This window comes from Sus scrofa, chromosome 9 (genome assembly GCF_054392235.1).
Source record: "Sus scrofa isolate SSC_HxYL_T2T_F1_AM1 chromosome 9, Sscrofa_HxYL_maternal_Yorkshire_Landrace_v2.0, whole genome shotgun sequence".
Lineage (NCBI taxonomy): Eukaryota > Metazoa > Chordata > Mammalia > Artiodactyla > Suidae > Sus > Sus scrofa.
The window spans coordinates 75,069,920-75,086,884 of NC_139391.1; the positions used below are offsets into that span (position 1 = coordinate 75,069,920).

Here is a 16,965-nt window from a genome sequence, read left to right on the forward strand (position 1 = left end):
TTTTGCTTTTTAGGGCCGCACTCACAGGATATGGTGGTTCCCAGGCTAGGGGTCCAATTGGGGTAGCAGCTGCTGGCCTATGCCACAGCCAGCAACACAGGATCTGAACCACATCTGCGACCTACACCACAGCTCATGGCAATGCCAGATCCTTAACCCACTGATCGAGGCCAGGTATCGAACCTGCATCCTTATGGATGCTAGTCAGAATCATTAACCACTGAGCCACGATGGGAACTCCTCAAAGAAGATTCTTTGAACTGAGTGCCTGCTGACTCTGAGTCGTCTGGTATTGGTCAAATGCCCATTCCAGAGTGAATTACTCATGAAAGAAAGGAATGCTCTAACTAGCTTCCTTTTAGCTGATGACAGCTTCACAAGACCAAAAGTGGGGGGAAGGTGAATGCCTAAGTAAAAATAAGGGTACCATTATAATAAGAGCAAGTGGGTTCTAGAAGGCAAAGCAACTAATGTCCATTTTTACAGGAAACCTGAACCCAGACAGAGTTAATCAATACTTCCTAATAAACCCTGGTCCGGTATCTGAAAGATAAATATGAATTATCAACAAAAGAGTTTTGCATGCAGAAAGAATCCTAGACAGGGGAACAGAAGTGAATGCAAAATTTAGCAAAATCAAAAAATTAAAAGAAATTCAATATGGAGAGAGCAGAAAGTACAAGGTGAAATAGTGAGAGATGAAGCTAACAATGTTAGCGGGGATCATAACATGTAAGGCCTAATAAGTGTTGGTAAGGAGATAAACTTTATCCTAAGAACAAAGAAAAGACTTTAAGTGGTTTTTAAAAAGGAAAATGGCATGATTGAATTTTTATTTTAGAGTAGTCACTCTGACCACCATGTATAGATTGGATTGAGGGATTCTTACCTGGTACATAGTGAATTAGAGACAGATTTGGAGAGATAGAAAAGATTAGAAATACTATGAAAAAGGAGATTTTGTTGGCAGACACATAAGTACTATTTCCATAGAAATATGACTTAAAGATATAATTTTACTTTCTAGGGCTTTGAAGGAAGTATTTAAAAACCTGTTTACAAGAGGATTTAGTCATTATAATCGTCAGCTTAGAAATGATATATTAGTGATCACTACATTTATAGCTCAAAATCCTGGGGCCCCAATGATTGTAAGTATGAATCAAATTGCATCTTAATTTTAATTGTGGAAGTGGTGGGTGGAGGTGGAAGAGAGTCCTAAGCTGTGCTGTAACATTTCTGTACAAATTATATTGTAATGTCACAATGGTCACCAGTGTGCTTGCCGTCTACCAATTCTTTGCATCTCTTTGGAAGGTTGAGATCCTGCTTATATGTTCTAATTTACACATTTACTATTTGTGATGTGTTCCTTTCCTTCCTGATGATATGACTTTCTGTGTGGCATCATTTGTCTTCTATCTGAAGAACTTTCTTTACCATTTTTGGTGATGCAGATCTTCTGGCTGCTGGCAGCAAAATTCTCTTAGTTTCTTTTTTGTTTGTTTGTTTTATCTTTTTAGGGCCACATCCATGACATATGGAATTTGCCAGGCTAGGGGTTGAATGGGAGCTATAGCTGCTGGCCTACACCACAGCCACAGCAATGTTGGATCTGAGCCATATCTGCAACCTACACCACACAGTTCATGGCAACACTGGATCCTTAACCCACTGAGCAGGGTCAGGGATTGAACCTGCATCCTCATGGATACTAGTCAGGCTTGTTATCACTGAGCCACGATGGGAACTCCTCTCTTAGTTTCTTTTATCTGAGAATATCTTTAATTCACTTTAATTCTTGAAATCTGTGTTCACAGAATATGGAATTCTAGGTTGCAATTTTTTTTTTCTTTTTAGCACTTTAAAGATGTTATTCCACTGTCTCCTGGCCTCCATTGTTTTTAATAAGAAGTAGTCATTATTTCAAATTATTATTCCCCTATATAAAATTTTGTTCTCTGGCTGTTTTCAAGATTTTCACTCTATTTTTGGCTTTCAGCAGTTTTACTATGATGTGTCAAGATGTGATTTTCTATTTATCCTGCTTGAAGTTCAAAGAACTTCTCGAACGTGTAAATTGAAGAAAAATTTGAAGATTTTGAGGCTATTACTCTTTAAGTATTTTTCAGCCTCATTCTCTCTCCTCTTCTTCTGAAACTCTGATTACATTTAAGTGTGTGTGTATGTTTAATATTATCAGACAATTGCCCTGTGATTGCTTCTGTCCTCTGTTTCTTCAAACTACTAAGATTCTTCAAACCACTGAGTTTTAGCATCCCTAAAAGCCACTTTTTTTAAAAAAAAAAGGGGGAAATTCATACAGTTTTATTTCCTTCTTCAAAGTCCTGACCCCCCCTCCATTATCTGCTTATCTGCTTGGTTTTGATCATGAGATTATTTTTACATTTTGTTCAGAGTTTATAATTGTTATCTATAGGAGGGTTTCTGTGGGTTTTTTGGTATTTTTCTTTTCTTTTTTTTTTTTTTAGAGCCGCACCTGTGGCATATGGAGGTTCCTAGGCTAGGGGTCTAATCGGAGCCATAGCCACCAGCCTACACCACAGCCACTGCAATGCCAGATCCGAGCAGCATCTGTGAACTACACCACATCTCACAGCAACACCAGATCCTTAACCCACTGAGCGAGGCCAGGGATCAAACCTGAAACCTCATGGTTCCTAGTCAGATTCATTTCCACTGCGCCATAATGGGAACTCCTGGAAAGGTTTCTTATGTAGGAGCTACTCAGCCATACCAGAAACTAAGCCTCCTCATATTTTATAACTTAAAAATCATTGAATGATTGACATCCTAGAGCAGAGATCTTTGGCAATAACATTCACATATTAGCCTCGTACTTTCCACATTGTACTTAAAGGAAATTTGGCAATGAAGGCCTCAACCCCATATGAGTGGATATCAAGTGATCTCAACATAAGAGAACAGTGATGGGAGCTCCTGTTTGTGGCCCAATGGAAACGAACCTGACTAGCATCCATAAGGACACAGGTTTGATCTCTGGCCTTGCTCGGTTAAAGATCTGGCATTGTCTTGAGCTGTGGTGTAGGTCGAAGATGCAGCTTGGATCTGGCATTGCTGTGGCTGTGGCATAAGCCAGCGGCTACAGCTCCAATTCGACCCCTAGCCTGGGAACGTCCATATGCTGTGGTTGTGGCCCTAAAAAAGACAAAGAGAGAGAGGGAGAGAGAACAGTCATGGAATTTATATGGTGCACATGTGGAAACAATCCTACATAGCTTCCCAGACAAGGCTGCAATGAGGGGTGAGGTCCCTGGTCAGTCACTACATTGTCTTTAGCATCCTTGCTAAGGTGAATTCATGAATGAAGTGAATAGGAATAGCATCTTGACATTTTTATGGAAAACATATGGATCTTAAAAGTAGCAGGAATATAAAGTTGCAGGCTCAAAAGCCCAAGGTTTGCTCCTATAAATTCTCCCTAATATGCAAAGTCCGTCTAGGAAATCTGTCACGAATTAGTTTCCTCATGCTGAAAGGTTTGCAATTCTGGTCATTCTTCAGGGCTTTTCGTGTTAAATAGGAATTGTTTTATTATCTTTTGACCAAATTTTTGACGTATTTGAAAGTGATTAAGGTCAGGGTAGAGAGCCAAGGGGATTTAAGAAGAAAATTCATTGAAAATAAATATATCATCTTCTCTTATTTTGTCACTTGAGGGTATAGATAATGAGTTACATAAATAACTTGTAGCAATATATTTTGGGCTCTTACCAAATTTTAAATAGCATCTTGTAAAATATTTCAGGGGATAATTTAAATTATTTCTTAGATCCTACAGAAGTAAGTTTGATATCAAATTACAAGTTTATCTGCCCATGTGATTTTACTTTCTTGCTTTCATCCCTTCCTATTATTAGTGCTTTATGAATTCAAATGAATGATAAGGAGAATCTGATAAAGACACTTAAATATTAAGTAAATATGTGCATCTATAACCTAATTTCCATATAATTAATTCATCCTTTTGTGTATTTTGTGTATTTATATTAGGAGTGTGGCTTTACTGGGGATTTGATATTATTTGCAACCTTTAATGAAGGTAAAAACCATAAAACTTTCAACTTATAATTATCTTAATGAATCTTATACATCATTTCAGCTTTTATTTTACTTTCTTTTTTTTCCCCCTCACAGTTAAGAGTCAAAATCCTTTGGTAAAAGGTCTTAAGCTTTCTAATTCCTATGAAGATTTTGAGTTGAAGAAATTGCTATTCAATATAATTGTGATTTTATGTAAAGATTTATCTACTATACAGGTAATAAGTAATCAAAACAAAAATTAAAGTTGTCTCACTTTGTAGTATACCTTTTTAAAAGTCATGGCTGCAAATCTTTCATCACCTGCTATGTTTACCATAGAAAGTAACAGACTCTTATTCACTGGAAGTTCACCTTTTCAAAATTTCTTTAGTTCATCTATTAACGAACAATGAATTTATGGTTTCTTTTTTTTTTTTTTTTGTCTTTTGTCTTTTTGTCTTTTGTTGTTGTTGTTGTTGTTGCTATTTCTTGGGCCGTTCCTGCGGCATATGGAGGTTCCCAGGCTAGGGGTTGAATCGGAGCTGTAGCCACCGGACTACGCCAGAGCCACAGCAACGCAGGATCCGAGCTGTGTCTGCAACCTACACCACAGCTCACGGCAACGCCGGATCGTTAACCCACTGAGCAAGGGCAGGGACCGAACCCGCAACTTCATGGTTCCTAGTCGGATTCGTTAACCACTGCGCCACGATGGGAACTCCTGAACAATGAATTTAAACCACATAAACCAAAGGAAGGCAGGAGAACCTTGGAGATTTATTTATATATTTAGATCTTGTGAATAAGAGATCAAAAAATGAGAGAAAATCCATACAGGCCCATCTAGCCTACTAGTCTATATCTGACCCCAGTAACAACGGATGATTTAATGCTGGAGGAAATTGCTAACCTCTGTGCGGCCAATCTCAAACCCTCTGAACCTGTTTTCTCTCCACACAGATCGAACCTCTTTATATATTTTTTATTACCCATGAATTACCTTAATACTTTTAGCCTACATAGCAGCATGATATAATTTGAAGAACAATGGAAATGAAATTCACTTCTGTCTTATCACCTACTACCTGAGTGGCCTTGGCAAAATCACCTAAACGTTCGGAGGCTCAGTTCCTTCTCCTATTGTGAGATTGAGATGGAGGCTTTCTAAACTATAAAACAATAGAAAAATTATACCACTTAACAATTCCCATTAATTTAGTTATTTACTGTATTAATTAGAATTTCATTTTATTTATTATTTAATATTTATTACTTTATATATAAATATATTAACATATTGTTTATTATGTATTTATTTAATCTATTTATTTATTTATTTATTCTTTTTTTTTTAGGCCACTCCTATGGCATATGGAAGTTCCCAGGCTAGGGGTTGAATCTGAGCTATAGCTGCCAGTCAGAGCAACATGGGATCTAAGCCTAATTTCCATGTAACTAATTCATCCTTCTGTGTATTTTGTGTATTTAAAATAGAGGTGAGCTATACCACAGCTCACAGCAACGCTGGATCCTTAACCCACTGAATGAGTCCAGGGATCAAACTTGTGTCCTCATGGGACACTGGTCGGGTTGGTTACTGCTGAGCCACAATGGGAACTCCTGGAATTTCATTTTAGTCTTAAAACTCCTTCAAGTTCTAGGGGGGGGATTCATTCTATCAATATCATTAATGATAATGTAAAAGTGTATAGTACTTAAGGCTTTGGTCGAGGAATCTAGCACTGCTGCTTTCTAGCAATGTGATCTCGAATAATTTGTTTAGTTTCTCTAAATCTCAGTTATCTCAAGTTCAAAATGGGGAAAACACCAACGTTATAGAATTATAATGAGGATTAAAAGAGGTAAAATTTTTTTGTTACTGCCACTTTAAGGAGTATATTAAAAAAACACTCAGAAAAAAAAAAACATCTTTAAGTTACAACTTTTTTATTCATGTCAAAAATATATACTCCATAGAACCTAAGTGTATTTTCTGAAATATCATATAGAAAATATTGAATAAAATATGGTTTATTATTACAATGGAGTATTATATAACTATTAAAATGATAGATACAAAGATAATAAATAAAATTTACAGTACATTTTATAAATCACTTTTAGTGGACGACAGAGTCAAATGGTACAAAGACTAAGGTAAGCTTCTTAAATGATGGTGTGAGCAATGGAATCAACTAATTTTTTATGTCATATGTTTGTGGCCCAGTAACAACAGCAGTGATGATAAATATCTCTACTGTTATTTGTAGTTCACAGAGTATTTCCTCAAAAATTATCCACTTAATACTTATAGCAATACAGGAACTAATTCTTATTCCTGTTTTTCTCAATTCTAAATCTTTGTTCTTCCCATGTGGAATAGTAGAAAATTTAGAAAATTCATAGATATTATTGTACAAAAGTCTTTGTAGAATATTGCCAGATGAAAAGAAAAATGAATCAAAATCAGCTATAATATGAACTTGATTGCCATATTATAACAGTTTGCTTTTTAAATTGAAATCATGAATTCAAAACAATTTTAAAATTCTAGGTATATAATTAAATATGGCTTGTGACCTGACTGGCATTCACTTATAGAATATTTGTATAAATTCTGTTGCCTGTGCTTAAAAATTAGCCATAGTCATTATTATAACTTAAAACAAAATTGATTTCTTAAAGTATATATACAATTCAGGCTCTGAAATGTTTCCTTTCTTTTTTAAAGAGAGAAGCAAGAAATAACTGCCAGTTTATTAACCCCAAATGTTCTACTTTTGTGGTCTTATAGCAGAAGCTAAATTGCATTTATATATAAGCTGCATAGACAAAAATTAATACTTATATTATTGTCAGCCATAGAGTACATATCCCAGAAAAGAGGATCATAGTCAACTGTTGTTATTATTGAGTTTGGTTTTTTAATTTTTTAATTTTAATCTTGGAATCTCTAGGAAGGAAATATTTTGAAAAGATCACCAGTAACACATCAAATTGAAATCTTAGATTTTCTTAAGATTTTTCTTGGATTAAATAAAATTATTTTAACTGTGTTTCTAACATAGTACTTTTTGCCCTTTCTCATAGCTATTAATTGATGGTAAAGTTATTTTGGCTTTGTTTACTTATGTTAAAAAGCCCGAGAAACACAAAATAATTGAATGGTCTGTAGCACAGTATGAAGAATTACAACTGCATGCAATTGCCACTTTGTCATCAGTGGCTCCTTTTTTAATAGAAGAGTATATGTTGTGTCAGGGAAATGCTCGCATCCTTGAATTTCTAGAATGGTGTACGAATGAAGGTAAGTGAACTTTCAGAATCCTGTCAGAATTCTAATCATATTTCAACTGAATGGTTAGAAAAATAAATAAAATTTAAAAGAAATAAAAATATAGATTTGACCTTCTGTGATTTTAATGTATTTAAATGCTGTTTTAAGAAAAAAAGCCTGAGATTTCAGTTAGAGTCAGACATTAGTAAATGTTAGCTACAGTTGATGCATACCTCTCAATAAATCATTTTTATAGATGGATTTAAACCTTTATATTAAAAGGCCTACCCAATAATTATAATTATTTTAATTACTATTAGTCATTTATTGAATGCCTACTACACACCATATATTATTTTAGCTGCTAAAGATATATTTATGTTCAAAATAAATAAAATTCATACCTTTATGGAGATTCAAATCTAGATCGCTAGCCAGAAGTACTGACTTCACATGTAGTCTGCCAAATTAGCAGAGCCCCATTTGAACAAATATTTCGTTTCATTGTCATAATTCTTAGGGAAATAAGAAACAGTTTTGTTTTTTTTTTTATTATAAAGAAGATACTGCATTCTTTTCTGCTAGTAACTTTGATCTGGAAATAATTTTGTATGGTACATTTTCATTAGATCAAGAATTGCATTCATTTATCCATGAGGGAGAAAACAATTACAGCTTATTTTTATTCTCTAGTTTTTAACATGCTGAGTTACTAAATTTAGTCTTGTTAAATCACTGTGTGTTAAATAAAATAATTTTCCTGTTTACCTTTATCTCATTTATGTTTATAGAAGTCTATAAACCCCCCCCCCCCAAAAAGGAAATGCTGCCTAATAAGAGGAAGTCTGGTAGCTAGCAGTAACTGAGTACCTACTATGTTGTAGGCCTTAACCCCTCACCAATATTAAACCATTTAGGCCTCCCAACAAATCTAGGAGTTACAGGTACACTTTTATTATCCCTGTTGGTCAGTGGGTAGAACCCAGAGATGTTAAATAACTTGTTCCTTGTCACACTGTAAGTGGCAGAGCCAGGATTTAATGCAGGCAGTCTAGCCCTACAACCCTCATTTTCTAACCTATAGACACAACTCAGAACAGTATTTTGAAAACTTTTTCTAGCATTAAACACAGAGCTACTTCTAAAAGATCCTTTCAAAGAATGCATATTATAAAGAAGAAAGGAAAACCTATCATAAAGCTATAGTCATTAAAACTGTATGGTACTAGACCAGGAATACATATGGGAAGTTGGTGTGATTGTAGTTAATACTGCCAATTAATGAGAGAAGAATGTTCTGGGGCAGTTAGCCCTCCATGTGAAGAAAAAATTAAGTTAGATCTTTTCAACTTGTTAAAAAATCAACTGCAAAATGAATTAAAGCCCTAAATATGAAAAGTTAAAACTGCAAAAATCTTAGAACATGGGAAATTATCTTTATGATAATAGAGTAGAAACAGATTTTTGAAAACCAGAAGGCTTAAGCTATACAGAAGATTATTAAAGATTATTAAATGTATTAATTACTGGAAAACAGAAACACATGTATGACAAAATCTGAATAAAATAATAATCTACAAATTAAGGTAACAGTGAGCTACCATTTCACATTTAATAGTTTGGGGGAAAGTCTCTTATACATTTTACCCATATAACCACTTTAGGAAACAATTTGGCAACTTGAGTAAAATTCAATGTGGGTATATCCTATTTGATTCTGGTGTCATAGGTGAAACTCTTCTTAGTGGGAATAAGAGGACATGAACTAGAATGTTCATTGTAGCAGTTTGTACCAGTGAATGGATAAACTTATTTATAAAATGGGTGCTGAAAGCAGTTAAAACAATAACCTAGATCTACTTGTAACAATGTCAATAATTTAAAAAAAAGAAGCAAGTTATAAAAGATACATACAATAATGATACATTAGAGTAAAATTTCAAAACATATGCTTCTATGCTGGGAATAGAAAAGAGGAGGGAGATTGACTATTTATTTCTCTTAAAAAAAAAAAAAAAACCCTAAGGCATGACAAAATTTTAACATCTCTTTAAACTTACAGATAGATATAAAAGATGTCTAACATAAATTTCTCAATGTAAACTATTAATATTTCTCTACAGATTCCTTCTTTAGTCATGGTAACAGTTTTCATGGTACAGGTGGCCGTGGCAACAAGTTTGCTCAGATGCGTTACAGTTTAAGACTCTTGAGAGCCATGGTCTACCTTGAGAATGAGACTGTAAACAAGGATCTTTGTGAAAGGGGAACAATTCAGCAACTGATAGGTAAAACATAATATGTTTGTGTCCTGATGAAATCAGAATGTTTATAAATTAGAAACTTTGTTGGAAATTTTTTTATACTTTTGTCCTATAAGCTAACAAACTCCTGAATATTTTCATTTGTCTTTACTGAAACATTATGGTCCCTTATCCTTTAAATATTTGTTTACCTGAAATACCATTTCATTTAGGATTATCTTTTTTTTTAATGGGCTATTGTTATGTTTCATTCTTCTAGTAATAAGATCACCACTTTTTGGCCAGGCCTTTGGAGTCATTTTAAAAGAGGATAACATTACATCTTCCAGTGTATCTGACATACCAGAACACTGGTACACTAGTGTTTACAGACAAGTACACAGGAGAGTCTTTTCTGATGTGAAATGTCAGGATATCCTTGAGTTTCAACTTAGAGTTGACTATGCTAAGGCAACTATGCAAGTCACCTTATCCCTGAAATACATACATTTGAACTCAGTGTAAATTTCAGAACCCCTAAAGAAAAGCCTTATACCTTTTATTAATTAAAAAATAAATAGTTCTTTATCCTTATTTTTCCTGACTTTGAGAAGTAAGAGCTATGTTAGTCATATTCATATTCAGTGACTGCCTCTTAAGTAAGTGATATAATTTGCTGGATGTCAATTAATTACAGATGCTTACTCAAGAACTCTTCTGTTAATATAAGTGCCTGCTCTTCCAGAATTAGTGGATTGGAGTGGTGTCCTCTAATAATAATACTAGTAAACAAAATGAGACTATTGAAAAGGGGGCTAGGGAAACACATTCACTTTCTCGATGAGTTTACTTATGATGACCAAACCTGAAAGTAGATTTCATCACATCTATGTACATTTCATTGCACAGAATTCAGTGTTAAGGCCCCAGTCTAACTGATGAATACAAATTTTCCATATATCCAGGAGGAAGTCTTAATCTTACCTGGGTGGTAAGTGGGGAAGGGAAAGCAAATCACAAACGTTCCATTCCTCTTAGGACCTTTTCCCTTTAACCTGAAAGAAGCTAATCTTTATCATGTGATGTCCTAGAGGCAGAGACCTTCTCTTACTGAATCTAAAAGAGGGCTCTCTAGTAGTAATGAGCTTAACAAATAGTAACTGCATTATAAATGTAAATGTTTATACACCTTTTGTGTATGCACTGGTATCATAAACATGTACAGAGCAGGGCTCTTGGGACTTTGCCTTAATGAGAATTAAAGGAAAGATGTATGTCATAGAAAGACAGGATGCATTACCCTGCATTAGGTAAGGCACCTAATGAGTAATACAGAGAGTAAATACCATAGAAACTAAGAAGTTTGAGTACATTTCAAGGCTGGGCATTCTAAATGAATTAGGGTGTGAGGATAAGGCGTTTCAGGAGGGAAAAAAAATAGATGGTCTTCAAGCAAGAGGACAGCATGAATAGAGACTTGAAGCCAAAATATTCATGATGATCTGTTCACAGCTACCTTAAGTGCAGCCAGAGTTTTTTGAAAACAATATGAGATAAGGTTAGTTGTCTAGTCAAAGGCCAAGCTAGAAAGAATTTTGGATGGCAAACAACAGAGTTTGAACTTCATCTTCCTTAAGCATGGGGAGATATTAGTGGTTTAGATCAGGAAAGTTATATGCACACTGCTATTTTAGAAAAGGAAGTCTGAAAGAAATATATAGGATGATTGGTTGATTTTGGCTGCACCTGCAGCATGTGGAAGTTCCCCAGCCAGGAATCGCCTGTACTGCAATTGTGACCTGTGCCATAGTTGCAGTGATGCTGGATCCTTAACACTGCCACATGAGCTTCCTATAGGATGATTTAGAGTAAAACAAGGAGAGGGTAAAGGTAGGGAATTAAAGGATACCAAAATATGAAGAAAACAATTCAGTACATACGTAACATGTGTTGTAGACAATAGGGAAAGTGACACGCCTCTACACTGATAGGAAGGAGAATAAGATAATCGAGAAAGAAGCTGATCTGAGGCCAGCCAGGTTGGATTCCTAGAAGTTGCTCCTAAAAAGGGAACATAGGCCCTCTGTCCATGGTATGCCTCTGCCTTGGCCTCCAGCATGCCCAGCTAGCCTTCTTAGACTCTGATCCTTAATCTGTAATTCATCCTAAGAGGACCAAGATTTTTTCCTTCAGGGCCAACTATGGGATAGGCTGATATCCATGACCCTTTTACTTTGAGACATAGCTCTACACCTCCATGCTGGTGCCAATGACTTAAGGAAAAGTCCTTTTTTGAGGCAAAATTTTACTGTAAATGTCACTCCATCAGTGTAAGTGGCTATTTACAAGGCCTTTAAAATTCTGATGAGAAGCAAGGGAGAGCTTTTAAAGGACACAGGAATATTGTTACCTAAGTTGCTGAAGTTGGCTTCAGATAGAAATAAGGAGATGATGCAGAAAGAAGTAACAGGAATAGAAAACATATTTAGGGATATCTTCCATCTTTACTTAAAATTGACCCTGTTGGAGTTCCTGCTGTGGCACAGTGGGTTAAGTATCCTACTGCAGCACTCATATTGCTGTGGAGATGTGGTTTCCATCCCTGGCTGGGCACAGGCACAGTGGATTAAAGGAACTGGTATTGCTGCAATTGCAGCCAAGTCACAGCTGCATCTTGGATTCAATCCCTGGCCTGGGAACTTCCATATGCTGCAGGTTCTGCCATTAAAAAAACAAAAAAAAACCTGACCATATTAACCATGAGCACAAGAAGAGATGACACAAGCATGGTCAGGCATTTTGGTCATGTGTTTACAAAGGCACTAATCATGCTTCATGAAAATGCATGTTTTTATAAACAGTTTTATTTGCTGGGTAAAGTGTCAGGTTGTTAGGGCTTCTTTTAATGACACTCCATTAACTCTGTACTAGAAATTTTCTATATGTGGGCTATTGAGAGCTCAGAGAATCTATTTATAATCTTCTACCCATAGCTTCTAGGAAACCATGCAATGAAAACAGCCCCTTTTATAATGGAAAAAATAAAAATTGCTATAAAATAAAAATAAAAAAACAATGTTTCAAAAATAAACAAATAGCCCCTTTTAAAGTAGTTTTCTAGTCAAAATTTTGTAAGAAGGAATTTCAGAACAATAATTGGTCAAAATAAAAATACAATGTCCAATAACATTACATTCTTCAAATTTTTTTCAAATAAGGAATCTTTAAAAATGTAACAAGCAAGTATAATGATAAGGAAGAGGCCATTCTTTTGGAAATTCAATCTGATATGTTACTCATCTTATCTGGTCTTTGTGAACATCATATTCCTAGGAAGGTATGTATGCCTGTAATCAAAATTTTGTCCAGATCTCTCAATCATATAACACTATGAACCTTTCCTTAGTAAATGTCCATAAATGTTGGTGTTTTTTAATCTTATTAATACTTAATATTCTTTTATATAGGGTATAATTATATACAGTAAAGTATATAGATCTTAAGTATATAGTTCCATAGGTTTTGACAAAAGTATGCACCCATTTAACCAACATCCCAATTGAAATAGACTATTTTAATCTTCCTATAAAATTCTTTTATGTCCCTTAGCAACCATGTCTCCACTTGCCTACAGGCAAACAGTATTCTGATTTCTATCATCATAAATTAGTTTTGCCTATTCTTTAACTTTATATTAATGGAATCACATAATTATTTACTTACTTAGTTTTGGTGTCTGTAATCCAGCACCATATTTCTGAAATATATCCATGTTGTTGCATGTATCAATAATTCATTCCTTTTTATTGCTGAATAGTATTACATTATATGGATATACCAAAATTTGGTTCTCTATTCCCTTACTGATAAATACTTAGGTTGGGCCTATTATGTTTTAAGCTTTAATATATATTCTTTTACTGGTCTTTTTTTGGACATAATGCTTTCATTTCTCTTGGATAAATACCTAGGAGTATACCTGGTGGATCATAAGGTAGGTGTTATGTTTTGAAGAAACCGCAAAGTTTTCCAAAGTTGCTGTACCATTATAAATGCTGTTTGGGGTTTGAACTGGATTCATACCTAAAACTAAAAGTTAAACTAAGAGCTTAATTCCCTTTGATCTTTTTAAGGTCATAGCAAACTCTGAATCTCAGTTATTGATAACTTAAGTAGCAAGACATGGATTTGGAAAGATAAAAATTAAAGATTATGAAGATCTCAATAGAGTGATTTTAGGGAGAGGAAAAAGAACAATAAATACATACTTAGCTCCAAGCTTTGGTGCCACTTATTTATTTATTTATTTATTTATTGTTGAAAAAGAAAAAATAGCTTTATTGCTTGCCAGGCAAAGGAGGGTCACAGCACGCTAATGCCCTAAAGACTGTGCCCCCTGGTGCAACTTTATAATCTGCCTGTGTTCTTCTGGAAAATACTCATAGTCTTGCTTACTGGGAACCAGAACTGAACAGTAAGACAATAAGAAAGCTAATCAATAAGGGACAAATATTAACTGATAACTTTATATAAATTATTAAAATTTTAACTACTATTTATATATTTACTTCTCTCTTGGAAACATCTGAAAATCTTCCATGATAGAATTTTAATCCCTTAAATTAGTTGTTGCTATTTAGTACTCATTTGACATGATGTTAGACTGCATTCATTATAATGTGGAAGAAAACTATGTGACAAGTCCTATGGCTTATTTTTTTTAAAGAAGGAGAAAGGGAAAAATATAAAAGAGCATTAAGCTGGCATATTGACTGATATCCTGTCTTAAATTGACTAGCTTTATAATAATTTGTCTTAAGTTCTCGAGAACAAGTACAAATTTAAAAAAAAAATTTTCGTACAGCACCATTTTCCTAACAATGTTGTTATATTTTTCTAGTAGTTAAAGCTTTATGGGACAGGATGAAATAGCAAAGGAAAGGATTATTCATTTATTTAAAGAAATAATTTTAAATAAATCTCTTAGGAAATTTTTGGAACTGAAGGAGTGGATATAATTCTTCATGTAATGAAAACAGATCCCAAGAAGTTACAGAGTGGATTGGGCTATAATGTACTTCTTTTTAGTACACTGGACAGCATTTGGTGAGTATTACTGTGCCCAAATTAAATAGAATCAGAGTAAAAGAAAATTATCTCTATTAGCTATGTATATCATTTTTCTTCCTTCAAAACTACATTTTTTTTCTTTCAAAACTACATTATAAGGATAAGCCTTTTTCTTTTCAATAGTCCTGAAGTGACACTTACCAATATCTTTTGGAAAATAGTTGTGTCCATCACTCAGACATAAAACCATTCTTATATCTCAACTTAAATTCTTGTTTTTGTGATGAACTCCTTCCATTTTAGCCTGGTGTGGGAAAACACAAACATGCACTATTACTTTTTTTTTTTTTTTTGTCTTTTTTTGCCTTTTCTAGGGCTGCACCTGCGGTATATGGAGGTTCCCAGGCTAGGGGCCTAATTGGAGCTGAGGCTGCCAGCCTACACCAGAGCCACAGCAACATGGGATCTGAGCCATGTCTGCAACCTACACCACAGCTCACGGCAACGCTGGATCCTTAACCCACTGAGCAAGGCCAGGGATCGAACCTGCAACCTCATGGTTCCTAGTCGGATTCATTAACCACTGAGCCATGACAGGAACTCCAAACATGTACTATTACTTATAATTCATTAACCACTGAGCCATGACAGGAACTCCAAACATGTACTATTACTTATACAGTATTTTTATGCTTGAAGACTGTTGAATTTCTCATTCACCTTATCTTTGAGGAGTTGAAAACCCGATTAGCTATTTCCTAATCAATATTATTTCCCAAACATTCTAGCATTCCTACAGGAAAAAAGAAATAATGCTTTTCTTAACACTAATTTATGAAATTTTATTTTGAAGAAAATTATTTGTTTCATATATCATTTTAATATAACACACTTAACACATTCCTTTTGTTCTCTTTGGGTGGGACTCAGGAGAGCCATAACACAACATATTTGTAAAAAAACAAAACAACACAAAACTCATGACTATAGACCAAATGGACCTAACAGATCTATGTAGAACATTCTACCCAATAATAGCAGAATACACATTTTTTCAAGCATTGTGATATTGTAACTTACTATATGATATATATTTGGTCCATTCTTGTATAGATACCCTAAAACTCTTACAATTCTCAGTCAGTAAGAGCAATGGGAACATCTTTTGTTACCATAGTTGGTCTTTTATTCTCAGTTCCTATAATAGCTTCAGAGTAACAACAATGAGAGTAGTATCTTTTGTTATTCATAGCAAGCCTCTTTCAACCACATCTGAGTTTATGTTCTGAGGTGATTTTTGGAAAGCCGCACAGTATGGGAGCCAGGTTGCTAGGGGAGCTAACTATATGTTTACTTAAAGGGCTGTCATTTCAGCTCCACCTTCAACCTCCAGGGAGGGGGGAGAGGCTGAAAATTGAGTTTAACCACCAATGGCTAATGATCTCATCAATTATGCCTACATAATGAAAAACCCTAAACTATGAGATTAAGAGAGTCTCCAGGCTGGTGAACACATGGAGGTGCTAAGAGAGGACATGGAAGCTCCATGCCCCTTCCCCATATACCTATGCATCTCTTCCGTCAGGCTGTTCCCAAGTTGTATCATTTTATAATAAATTGGTAGTCTAGTAAGCAAACTGTTTTCCTGAGTGCTCTGATCTACTCTATAGCTGATTGGTCAGAAGCACAGGTGACAACCTGGACTGGAATCTAAAGTGGGGGAGAAAAGTAGTACAATCTTGCGGGACTGAGCCTTAACTTGTGAGATCTGATGCTAACTCCAGGTGGATAGTTTCACAATTGAATCGTAGGACACTTGGTTGATGTCCACAGAGGATAGAAGAATTGGTTTGTATAGGAAAAACCCCACATATTTGGTGGACAGAAATGAAATATATAGTTCCAAGAGGAGACACAGAGGTTGTTGGCTTTTTGTTTTTTTCCCCACAGGCACACATGGAGCATTCTCTAGGACAGACCACATGCAAGGTCACAAAATAGTCTTGACAAGTCTAAGACTGAAATCATTCCTTTCTGACCATAATGGACTACAACTATAAATCAATAACAAAAATAAACAAGGACACTCAAAAATGTATGGAAATCAAACAGCATAGTCTTGAACAACCATTGGGTCAAAGACAAAAACAAAAGGGAAATTAGGAAATTTCTCAAGACAAATTAAAATGAAACCATATATCTAAACTCCTGTGATACAGCAAAAGCAGCAGTAATGGGGAAGTTTACAGTGAAAAATCTCTATGTTAAAAAAGAAGAAACAGTCAAACAACCTAACTTTACACCTCAAGG

General features: G+C 34.9%; 1 protein-coding gene across 12 annotated transcripts in view; it reads left to right on the forward strand.

The window, feature by feature from the left end:
* Positions 1-16,965, forward strand: part of CFAP69 (cilia and flagella associated protein 69) — a 56,879-nt gene that overhangs the window by 25,737 nt on the left and 14,177 nt on the right. For all 12 annotated transcript variants that reach the window (XM_013979666.3, XM_084976970.1, XM_013979667.3 and 9 more), the window contains 7 exons: positions 1,028-1,151; positions 4,036-4,084; positions 4,180-4,301; positions 7,156-7,372; positions 9,466-9,630; positions 12,804-12,922; positions 14,573-14,691. In XM_013979666.3, coding sequence (XP_013835120.2) covers positions 1,028-1,151; positions 4,036-4,084; positions 4,180-4,301; positions 7,156-7,372; positions 9,466-9,630; positions 12,804-12,922; positions 14,573-14,691 — 915 coding nt within the window. The remainder of the gene's footprint in view (positions 1-1,027; positions 1,152-4,035; positions 4,085-4,179; positions 4,302-7,155; positions 7,373-9,465; positions 9,631-12,803; positions 12,923-14,572; positions 14,692-16,965) is intronic.